The 11,878-nt window shown below is 40.1% G+C and overlaps 1 protein-coding gene across 1 annotated transcript in view; it reads right to left on the bottom strand.

Moving 5' to 3' along the window:
- ATL1 (atlastin GTPase 1) overlaps window positions 1-11,878 on the bottom strand; it is an 87,614-nt gene that overhangs the window by 70,127 nt on the left and 5,609 nt on the right. Inside the window, exon 2 of the mRNA XM_010842255.1 lies at window positions 7,025-7,194. Coding sequence (XP_010840557.1) covers window positions 7,025-7,058 — 34 coding nt within the window. The 5' untranslated portion in view covers window positions 7,059-7,194. The remainder of the gene's footprint in view (window positions 1-7,024; window positions 7,195-11,878) is intronic.

Here is an 11,878-nt window from a genome sequence, read left to right as displayed (position 1 = left end):
ATATATATATATATGAAAAAAAAATAAAGCTGAAAGAAAATTAAAAAAAAAATATGTGAAGTGTTAAGCTGGAGATTTCAATACCCCATACTCATAATGGATTGAACAATCAGACAGAAGATAAGCAACAGAAAAGAGAATTTGAACAACACAGTAAATCAGCTAGATCCAACAGACTTATAGAGAACATTCTACCAAACAACAGAATAGACATTCTTTTCAAATACATATAGGACATTCTCTAGGATAGATCATATATTAGACCACAAATTAAATCTTGGCAGATTTTTAAAAGATAGATATCATATAAAATATTTTCCCCAATCCACAGTAGAATGAAGCTAGAGATAAGTAACAGAAGTAAAATTAGAAAATTCACAAATCTGTGGAAATTAAGCAGCATACTCATAAACACCCAATGAATGAAAGGAGAAATAAGAGAAATTAGGAAATGAAATGCAAATAAAAACCACAATGAGATACCACCTCACACCTATCAGGATGGCTACTATTCAAAAAAACCAGAAAAGAACAAGTGTTAATGAGGATGTAGAGGAAGTAAATCCTTGTGCACTGGTAATAGGAATGTGGTACAGCCATTGTGGAATACAGTACGGTAGTTCCACAAAGAAATTAAAACTATTAACTACTATATGATTCAGCAGTTCTAGCTCTAGATACATATCTGAAGAACTGAAAGCAGGGTCACAAAGAGATATATAAACACCCATGCTCACAATAGCATTATTTGCAAATGATAAAATGGGGAAGCAACACAAATGCTTCCTAACAAATGAATGGATAATCAAAATGTGATATATATATAGTCAATGAAATCGAACTGGGGTCTCCTGCATTGCAGGCTGATTCCCTACCAGGGAAGTCCCAAATGAAACATTATTCAGTTTTAAAAAGGAAGAAAATTCTGACATATGCTACAACATGGATAAAACTTGAGGACACTATGCTAAGTGAAATAATCCAGTCATAAAAAGATAGATACTTGATTTCACTTAAGATACTCAGAGTAGTCAACAATCATAGAGGCAGAAAGTAGAATGGTGGTTGTCAGGAGCTGGGAAGAGAAGGAATGAGAAGTTAGTATTTAATGGATACAGATGTTTGCAAGATGAAAAGAACTCTGGAGATGGATGGTGGTGGAGGTGGTATAACAACTTAGTACCACTGAACTGTATACTTGAAAATGGTTAAGATAGTAAATTTTATGTTATGTGCATTTTACCACAATTTAAAAAATGAAAAAGAGACATGCAAAAATTTAAAACCAAATAAGAGAAAACTATATAACTTTGAGATAGAGAAAGATTTCTTAAAATACAAAGAGCACAAACCATAAAGAGGAAAATATTAACTTGACTATTTTTAATATGAAACTTATTTACTAAATATAACATCAAGAGAGCAAAGTCACATCACAAGGTAGCAAAGGACAAAGAAAAAGGAAAAAAAGATAACCTGACAAAAGATCGGCAAAGGGCAAACAGGTACAGAGAAGGAAATGCTATGCTATGCTATGCTAAGTCACTTCAGTCATGTCCGACTCTGTGCGACCCCATAGACGGCAACCCACCGGGCTCCCCTGTCCCTGGGATTCTCCAGGCAAGAACACTGGAGTGGGTTGCCATTTCCTTTTCCAATGCAGGAAAGTGAAAAGTAAAAGTGAAGTCGCTCAGTCATGTCCGACTCTTAGCGACCCCATGGATTGCAGCCTACCAGGCTCCTCCGTCCATGGGATTTTTCAGGCAAGAGTACTGGAGTGGGGTGCCATTGCCTTCTCCGAGAGAAGGAAATACTAATGGTTAATAAATGTATGAAAATATACTCACACCTCATTGATAATCAGAACACAGATTCAAACCATACTACTACTACTACTACTAAGTCGCTTCAGTCACGTCCGACTCTGTGTGACCCCATAGACGGCAGCCTACCAGGCTCCCCCGTCCTTCCCTGGGGTTCCCCAGGCAAGAACACTGGAGTGGGTTGCCATTTCCTTTTCCAATGCATGAAAGTGAAAAGATAGTGAGATATAATTTCACATCTATTATAATACTAAGTATGGGGATTATAAGTAAACAAAATACTTTGTGGAAAAAAATATACTCTAAATTTTATTTATTTTAGGTTCTTAAAAATGTAAAGCTAATATATTATTTAGTGATAGATTGTTATATATACAAATATTTACACAAAATATACATATATATATTAATGATATATATTATATCATAGTAATTTATATATATACAAAATAATATTAACTTATATATATATATAAAATATACATATATATATTAATTCCTGATATAAAATGATCAGGAAATAGGAAACACCAAATTTATGAAAGTATTTATAAGGAGATATTGCCATTAAGGAGCAGCTGACATGTAGTGTGAAAATACTGATAAAGTTCTATTTTTTCAGCTTGGGAGGGGGGATTCACTGTTACACTTTTTAAAACTGAACATCTATGTTTCATTTTTCTTTTGTATATACAGATATTTTAATAGAATAATTTTTATGTAAAAGAGCCTCTAAATTTTAAAATATCCAACTTTTTTTTTTTTTTTACTAAAATTTCTCACAATCTTTTTCCTGATGATCACAGGTTATACTTACAGTCTAGTCACTGGTTTCTGAAGATACAGTCTGCAGAGTTTGAAATGGAGCAAAGATATAACCCAAGAGCTATCAAGACAAGATAAGCAGATATAAAGTATAATATGTATATTAAAAAGTATATACTTTTATATATAAAAAGTAAAGTATAACTCTATATAAATGTATATGAAAAAAGATATAGGGAAGGCAAATTAAGTCAGAATAATGTGGAAGGGAGAATCTGTAGGAGAAGAACATGTATGATCCAATAGAAATTTTATTTTGTTTCAGGAGGAACAAGTATATAGAAAATGAGGTAAGTACACAGAGACAGTCTCATTTCAAGGAAAATAGAATACAGCCAATTGGAAAAGAAAGATCTGGAAATTATTATAATCAAGATTTTTTTTAACCTTTCCTTAAATAACAAAAACCTAAAAATTAATTTTCAACAAATAGACATTTCCTATACTTAGTGTGTGGAGAAGGAAATGGCAACGCACTCCAGTATTCTTGCCTAGAGAATCCCATGGACAGAGGAGCCTGGCAGGCTGCAGTTCATGAGGTCACAAGAGGTGGACATAACTTTGCGACTAAACCACCACCAACATACTTAATGTGAGGCTGAGTTTATTTAAAGAGGCAGGAAAAGCTGACACTAGCTAACACTTTATTGCAAATATTCTTCTTCTAAAGTAATATTGCACTGACAGTTTGTTAAATACAGAAAACTCAAATTTCCATGTGGCATCTCAAGTTTTTAAGCAGCTGTAATTAACAAAAACAAATAAACAACGAATACGCTTCTGTTTTGTTTCTGAGAGTACATAAACTCTAAATCCAACCCGAAAGGCTGCTTTCTGGGCTACTGTTTCTGATAGTCATCTGTCTCCTTTATCTTCCACACTAGCATATTCTTTGCCTTCTTTTCTAGTTCAGGGAGATCAAGTTTATACAGCATTGATTTCTTATACTAGCTTAAGCCTACGCAGGTTTGTTGTAGCACCTGCTGGCTTTCTATTTTAATTCCTTGTCTTTATCACACAGACCAGGTAAACAAACAACCCTAAATTTAAATCCTAGATCTGTAACATAAATTATTCAACCTCTGGTAAGTTATGCTCTCTGAATCTCAGATTACTTATATATCAAGATAAGGATAATAATGCCTATGTTTTACGAACTGACTTTTAAATGCTTAAATTTATACAACCTTTTAGTTCAGTATAGAGTCAGGTACAGGTGGTGGGATTCTCAGTTTTGGAAGCAGAGACTTGCTTCCCTTATACGTATGGGTATGATTCTCAACCACCACCCTACTCTGGGTGTCAGCAGAGACGCGTTTCTGTTTTCTAGTCTCCATGACCCTTATAAGCACCTAACAGGTCTCTGATCACTCAGACAAAAATAGTATCTGTTACTGGTTCGACAGGGTCCTTATCTGAATTTTAGGTCCCTTGTACACATTTTGCAAGTATCGCTCTTATACTTTTCTTGGAAATCCTGTATTTTCCAATTCTGGATAGCTGACCTTTCCCCTCTGCCCCGTGATTTCTAATTTGTCTGAAAAATATTATTTAGCTAGATGATAAGATCAGTTTACTGTCTTCTTTTCTAAACTATCACCTGTGTTTTTTTCTCATCGGAGACCTCTGCCTTCTATGAGGGCCTGTCTTCTCTATTGCCTTCACACCATGCCCCATTATATATAAAAACATTCCAAAGCATTATGATATAGAATATATAAGACAACTCTAAGTTTTAATCTCAGTTTTTAAACATAGTAAATATTATATCACTTTCACCAAGTTATTTAACCTACCTAAGACTCAGTTTTTTAATCTGTAAACAGGGACTATATCTTGACAACTTAAGAGGCTAAAGATCAAATACAATGATGCAGATGAATGTATCTTGAAAACTACAATTCTATACAATATTGTATAGAAATGGCAGAAAATATTATCCATTCAGCAAAATACTGGTAGTGACAAAGGATTCCAAGTCAAACTGCCAGAGCTGGAGTCCTAGCTCTATTATTTGCCTTTTAATATGTAAATGAGGACTATAATACCTACTTCACATATTAGCTCAAAGATGTTAGTTATTATTATTATTATTAAATGCCTATTATGTTAGGCATTGTACTAGATGCGGGTGATAAAATGGAATCAAGGCAGACATGGCCAACATATTTGCCAAAAACTTACATCTCTTAGTCCATATGCTACATTTTCTAAGTCATGCCATGTACACTTTACAGCAAAGAAATATCTGAGTAGTAAAGCATTTCCACATAAGAAAGATAAGAGTCCACAATTCCACTATCTCTTTTTATGAAATTTCTGGTGAACACATAGTGACTGTGGTATTTCTATTTTTAATTCATCACTTGACTCAAAACTCTTCAGATGACTTCTGGATAAACTATCTGGAATACATTTCAATCAAATGTAAATAGGACAGTGTTTCTCAAAGTTAATATCCAAAGATGATCTGCTTCTCAATAACCTAAAATGCTAATTAAAAGGCAGATTTCTAGACCTTATTTCAGACACAGATTCAAAAGCTCTGGCTGGAAGATGTGGGAATCTGCATTTCTAATAAGTTCCCAATGTGATTTTTATGCAAATCCCATTTGAGAACCACATTCCCTAAGAAAGAAAAAAACACTATGTGAGAAATTTGTAACCAAAGGAAACACTGAAAAATTATGATCCAAAGCTTCTTGAAGAAGAAAAATTTTAGTCATCAGAATAAATTTTCACATGCCTGTCTCTTAATACAGTTGAGTCAAGAGTGTACAGAGATTAAGGCCAAAATTGACTTGAACATACACACCTTAACTGTGAGTGTTCAAAAAATTCCTATTTTGGAGGCCAAGGGAAAGGGAGGAGAAGGAGTATTCTGAAAAAGTTTACCCATATTTCAGAAGAAGCAAACAAAAGCTGCCATTGCAACAGTCATGGCTACTAAAACTGGGATTTGGTGATATCAGATATCAGAAAATGGAACTGCTTTCTCTTAAACTCAGACAACTAAAGACAGATATCCCTGCTCCAGCCCCCCACATCTACCGTAAACCTCTGATAATCCCTCAAATGTAGACTTCGCTTATTTGGGAGTTAAATTGGTCCTGTGACCAATCAGAGGCAAGAGAAAATAGGATCTTTTGATGAAAGATATACAATTTTCATAAAAGGTAACCAAAATAACTAATTAAAATGTAAATTTATACCTCACAATCTGATGGACAGTTATAGAAGAGCTGTCAGAGACACTGAAGAAAGTCAATGAAAGAGCTCTGAACTCCTAGTGGATGTTAACTTTCCCAATAACAATTCAAGCTAATGAAGAAACACTATTCCTCTATCCACTATGCCACATTGGTCTGAAGTCTGCTCTGGTGCTGATAATAAAATGCCCGAAGATGGCAGTGAGTTTGGCACTGTGACTGGAAGAAGTCGGGAGCCCAGAGAGGAAAAAGAAGCCCAACCTGCCCACACTACGGAGTCTGGAGCAGCAGAGCGGGCGGGGCTGCGATTTCTCCTGAATCACTGCACTCTCTCTTCTCCGCCTGCGTGAGCGCCGCCCACCCACTCGCGGCAGCGTGAACCCCCTGGGCCTAGTCTCTCCTTCCCCCTCCCCTCGGCCTGGTGCTGAATCATGAGCCCGATATCTCCAAAAGGTAAAACCTAAGAACAATGCCACCCTTAGCGCTGGCCTGAATGGGGCACCAGGTTGGGGTGGGGCAGAAGGCTGGAAACCACAACTTTGACCCCCTTTCTCCCAAATTCCCTACACAGCCCCCGATTAAAAGGAGTGCTGCGGTGCTATGGGATTCCCAAGCGGTGCCCCTTCTCCCGCGGCGTTGCTCGTGTCTGCAACGCCCGGACCTGGTCCCGGCGCGCTCCGCTTCATTGTTCCAAAGCTGCCCGCCTGCCAGGAGTCCAAGCCCTGCGAGGCCAGCGAGTTCGCAGCTCGTGGGGAAGGGGTGGGGGCTCTCCACTCCACGCCCCTCACCACAGTCCCCTGCCCGGCCTCACCCCTTCCTGCCAACCTCCTTTAGCTAAAGCCAAACCATCGAGTCCCCTGAGGCGACCGGGTGGGTGCTGTCCAAATGCTGGGAGGAGGATGGGGGATGGGGGTGGGGGAAAGGCTGGCGTCTGCGGCCTGCATGTAGCTGCAGCCTTCGCCCTTCGCCCCACAGTGAGAGAGATGCTGCTTCCATGGGTACCGCTTGGCCACGGTTCCTCCCGCCCAACAGGGAGCGGCTCGGCTGTGGCCATCTCCCAGCCCTAGACGCTGGCGCCGAGCAGCCCTCAGCCCTCTTCATTTCCAGAAGCCGAAAGCGGAGGGCCAGTCCCTGTGCGGGCTGCAGAAGTCACCATATGCTACTCACCCCAACTGTTTCTGTCCCTGCGGTTCTTGGCCATGGTGGTCCGGGGACTGGTGGCGGTGAGGCGCTGTCAGTGCTTTCGCTCCTCTCCCGGCTGCAGGTTGCTGGCGGTGGGAGGTTCTATGCCCTCGCTGGGCGCAGTTCCCTCAGACTCTGAGGATGTTGCTGTGGCGCTGGTGGGAAGGAGTGGGGAGGAAAAGGGAGGAGAAAGCGGATGAACCAAGCTCAGCATCACAAGCCGGAGTTCACACAAAAACCAGCGTCACACCCTCCCTACCTTGGCCCACCCCCAGAGCCTGAAGACAGTGACAGACGATGTACTGCAACATTTTCGATGGAAAACACATACAAATAAACAGCACCCCCTTACACACTCTCAAAAAACTTACAGCATTATACAGTCAGAACTACACAGACCAAGATACTGCATGATTCTGCATGTTCAAAAACCAGTTTCCTCCACCAGTTACATATGAGTAGAAATATGCTGGCAACATTTACAGAGCTGAAAAATTAAAATAATCTGAATTTATCTATCAGGCACCATTTCCTCCCTAATTTAAAAGCAAGGTCATGATAGTAAATAGGGTATCATGCATTTTTGTACCTGTATACTGAACAGGCCTGTCTTTTAAAATTGGGATAGCATACTTAGATTAAGAAGATCAAGACTTGGAGAAGGAAATGGAAACCCACTCCAGTATTCTTGCCTGGAAAATCTCATGGACAGAGGAGCCTGGCAGGCTACAGTCCATGGAGTCAACAGGAGTCGGACATGACTTAGTGACTAAACCACCATGTTAAAACCTCTCAAGTTGGACTTCCCTGGCAGTCTAGTGGTTAAGACCTATGCCTCCAAGGCAGGGAGTATAGGTTCGATCCTTGGTTAGGGAACAAAGGTCCCACATGCTGCACAGTGAAGCCAAAAACAAACAAACAAAAAAACAAACAAACAAAAAAGATGAAGACAAATATAAGTTGGAGATTTATCATAATCTGTAACTAACTCCATGTATAATGGGCAAAATTTCCACTCGTTTTACAGAGCTATCATATGGAGTTACATTAACAAATATTCTAAGTCATAACATCATATTATGACAGAGCCTTGGCAATAAAGTTGCAAACAATTTTGAATAGAAATCAAAAGGCAATAAATATTTTAATAAATATTCTCAATCACTCTATTTTCACGAGTTCCTTCCTCTTTACCTATCAATTTCATTTTCAGCGTCCTAGAAACACTGTTCCTTCATGCTACCTGACCCTCAAGATACTGTCATCCCATTCCTCACCTCCTCACTCACTTTTCTCCTGAATCTGGCTGTTGACTATACTCTACACAGATCAGTTCTGCGTGGGAGATTACCGCTAGCTTCGTAATTATCAGATCCTAGATCTCTGTTTATTCCCTCATTATAAGCAATTCTTCACTGTGTTCCCTCAATGTAATTTACTATATGATGGTTTCAGACAGGATCTCCATCTATGCTGCTGCTACTGCTGCTGCGAAGTGTCCGACTCTGTGCGACCCCATAGACGGCAGCCCACCAGGCTCCCCTGTCCCTGGGATTCTCCAGGCAAGAACACTGGAGTGGGTTGCCATTTCCTTCTCCAATGCATGAAAGTGAAAAGTGAAAGTGAAGTTGCTCAGTCGTGTTCGACCCTCAGCGACCCCATGGACTGCAGCCTTCCAGGCTCCTCCATCCATGGGATTTTCCAGGCAAGAGTACTGGAGAGGGGTGCCATCGCCTTCTCTGCCATCGATGCTATTGATTCCCAAATCTATTCATCTAGTCTTAAGCTTTCTTGAGGAAAGAAAATCATCATTCCAAGGCTGAGTCTGTAATTGCCTAAGGCCATCTTCATTTTGTTTTCCTACTGACACTTCAAAATCAATATGTCAAAAACCAAACTCTCTCACTCACCATTGCCAAATCTTATGCAATCCTATTTCAGTTAATTGTTCTATGACCTCAGAACACTGTAAACCAAGTTTGAGTGAGTGAAGTCGCTCAGTCGTGTCCGACTCTTTACGATCCCATGGAGTGTAGCCTACAAGGCTCCTCTGTCCATGGAATTTTCCAGGCAAGAGTACTGAAGTGGGTTGCCATTTCCTTCTCCAGGGGATCTTTCTGACTCAGGGATCAAACCTGGGTCTCCCGCGTTGCAGGCAGACGCTTTACCATCTGAGCCAAAGGGGACTGTCTTCAATAGAGTTGCATTCCATAAACACTAATGAGCCAATATAGGATGATAGAAATTATCTCACTCCATACCTACAAACCAAATGCACTGAACAAAAACAAGCATGTTCTGCTTTTCTTATATTTCTTTATTATAATTCTCAGCTCATATTCCAGCCTTTCAGGTGAATCCCATTAGAAAGGAGTACAGTAGGGACTTCCCTGAGTCTCAGTTGCAGCTGAAACAGTGGCTGATTTTATTTTTCTGGGCTCCAAAATCACTGCAGATGGTGATTGCAGCCATGAAATTAAAAGACGCTTACTCCTTGGAAGGAAAGTTATGACCAACCTAGACAGCATATTAAAAAGCAGACATTACTTTGCCAACAAAGGTCTGTCTAGTCAAGGCTATGATTTTTCCAGTGGTCATGTATGGATGTGAGAGTTGGACTATAAAGAAAGCTGAGCGCAGAAGAATTGATGCTTTTGAACTTTTGAAGACTCTTGAGAGTCCCTTGGACTGCAAGGAGATCCAACCAGTCCATTCTAAAGGAGATCAGTCTGGGTGTTCATTGGAAGGACTGATGATGAAATTCAAACTCCAATACTTTGGCCACCTCATGTGAAGAGTTGACTCATTGGAAAAGACACTGATGCTGGGAGGGATTGAGGGCAGGAGGAAAAGGGGATGACAGAAGATGAGATGGTTGGATGGCATCACCGACTCGATGGACATGAGTTTGGGTGGACTCCGGGAGTTGGTGACGGAGTCATGCCAGGGAGGCCTGGCGTGCTGTGGTTCATGGGGTTGCAGAGTCGGACACAACTGAGCGACTGAACTGAACCGACAGCAAAGAATACTGGGGCTTCCCTAGTGTTCCAGTGGTTAGGAATTCATCTGCCAAAGCAGGGGACACAGGTTTAATCCCTGGTCCAGGGAGATCCCACAAGCCTTAGAGCAGTTAGGCCCTAGCACCACAACTACTGAGTCCATGAGCTGCAACTACTGAAGCCCTCAAGCCTAGAGCCGATACTCCACAACAAGAGAAGCCACTGAAATGAGAAGCCCGTGCATCACAATGAGAGCATAGCCCCTGCATGCTGCAATTAGACAAAAGCCCAGGCACAGCAACAAAGACCCAGTACATCAAAAAATAAATAAATCTTAAAAGAAAAATCACAGATCTTTATGAATTGATACATATTGATTTCCAGAATAATACACTATAAAATGGAAAAAAAAAACAAAGCACAAATATTCTACCTCCCATATAAGAAAGAAAAGGATATTAAAAAAATATATCTGCTCATCTATGCAAAAGAAATTCAGGGCAAACCAGAAACCAATGAGATCAGTTATCTATAGGAGACAGGTGGGAATAGGATGGAAGCAATGGGAGAATGGGAATAGGGTGGAAAGGATTAGGAGGGCTGATACTTCTCTAAGTGTAACCTTTTTATGTAGCCCACCCACACTGTTAGAACCATGGTAATGGTTCACATTCTCCAAAATAAATAACTAAAATCAATCAGGATATGGGCAGAGGAGTGGAAGGAACTCAAAGTGGAATTACAAATAGTTAAAAAACAAAAAGTGAACCTAACTATATTACAGGTGAATAACATAACTACACTGACGCATTTTCTAAACCCAAGGAGCTATAGAAAATAGTATTTTGATGGTATGCTACAAGACTGAAGACAAAAACTGTACACAAGCATTGTTCTTTAGTTCACAATTAATTTTTCTTCTAGGACATACATAGGTTAGCAATTCTGAAGTTATTCGTGTATTCTCTAGAATTGAGTCAATACATGGTGCATAATCAGAGCCAGATTTCTTGCTTTTGGAGATGAAGTTATAATAAGGAAAGGAGAAGGAAGAATGAACCCTATGGTGTTGAATTGGAATCTGAGGTATCAGTATGATACAGTAAAAATACAAATAACAGAATTTTTTAAAAATGGGCAGAGGCTCTAAATAGACATTTCTTCACAGAGGACATATAAATGGCCAAGAAACACATGAAAAGACGATTTAACATTTTTAGTCACTCAGAGATCAGATCAGATCAGATCAGATGTGATTTTTAGTCACTAGGGAAATGCAAATCAAAATTTAAACAACTACAACGAGACATCACTTCAGACCGACCAGGATGACAGTAATCAGAAAGAAAGACAATAAAAAGTGTTGGTGAAACTGACACTGCTGGTGGGAATATAGCCACTTTGGAAAACAGTCTGGCAAAATTTAGAGTTACCATATGACCCAGCAATTCCACTCTTAGATAAATTCCCCCCCCCTCCCACAAATGAAAGTATCAGTTCAGTCGCTCAGTTGTATCTGACTCTTTGCGACCCCATGAATCACAGCATGCCAGGCCTCGCTGTCCATCACCAACTCCCAGAGTTCACTCAAACTCATGTCCATTGAGTCAGTGATGCCTTCCTACCAACCATCTCATCCTCTGTCATCCCCTTCTCCTCCTGCCCCCAATCCCTCCCAGCATCAGGGTCTTTTCCAATGAGTCAACTCTTCGCATGAGGTGGCCAAAGTATTGGAGTTTCAGCTTCAACATCAGTCCTTCCAATAAACACCCAGACTGATCTCCTTTAGGATGGACTGGTTGGATCTCCTTGCAGTCCAAGGGACTCTCAAGAGTCTTCT

The sequence above is a fragment of the Bison bison genome, unplaced genomic scaffold (assembly GCF_000754665.1).
Source record: "Bison bison bison isolate TAMUID 2011002044 unplaced genomic scaffold, Bison_UMD1.0 scf7180017864174, whole genome shotgun sequence".
NCBI classification, from domain to species: domain Eukaryota; kingdom Metazoa; phylum Chordata; class Mammalia; order Artiodactyla; family Bovidae; genus Bison; species Bison bison.
This window is presented reverse-complemented; position numbering and strand designations above follow the sequence as displayed.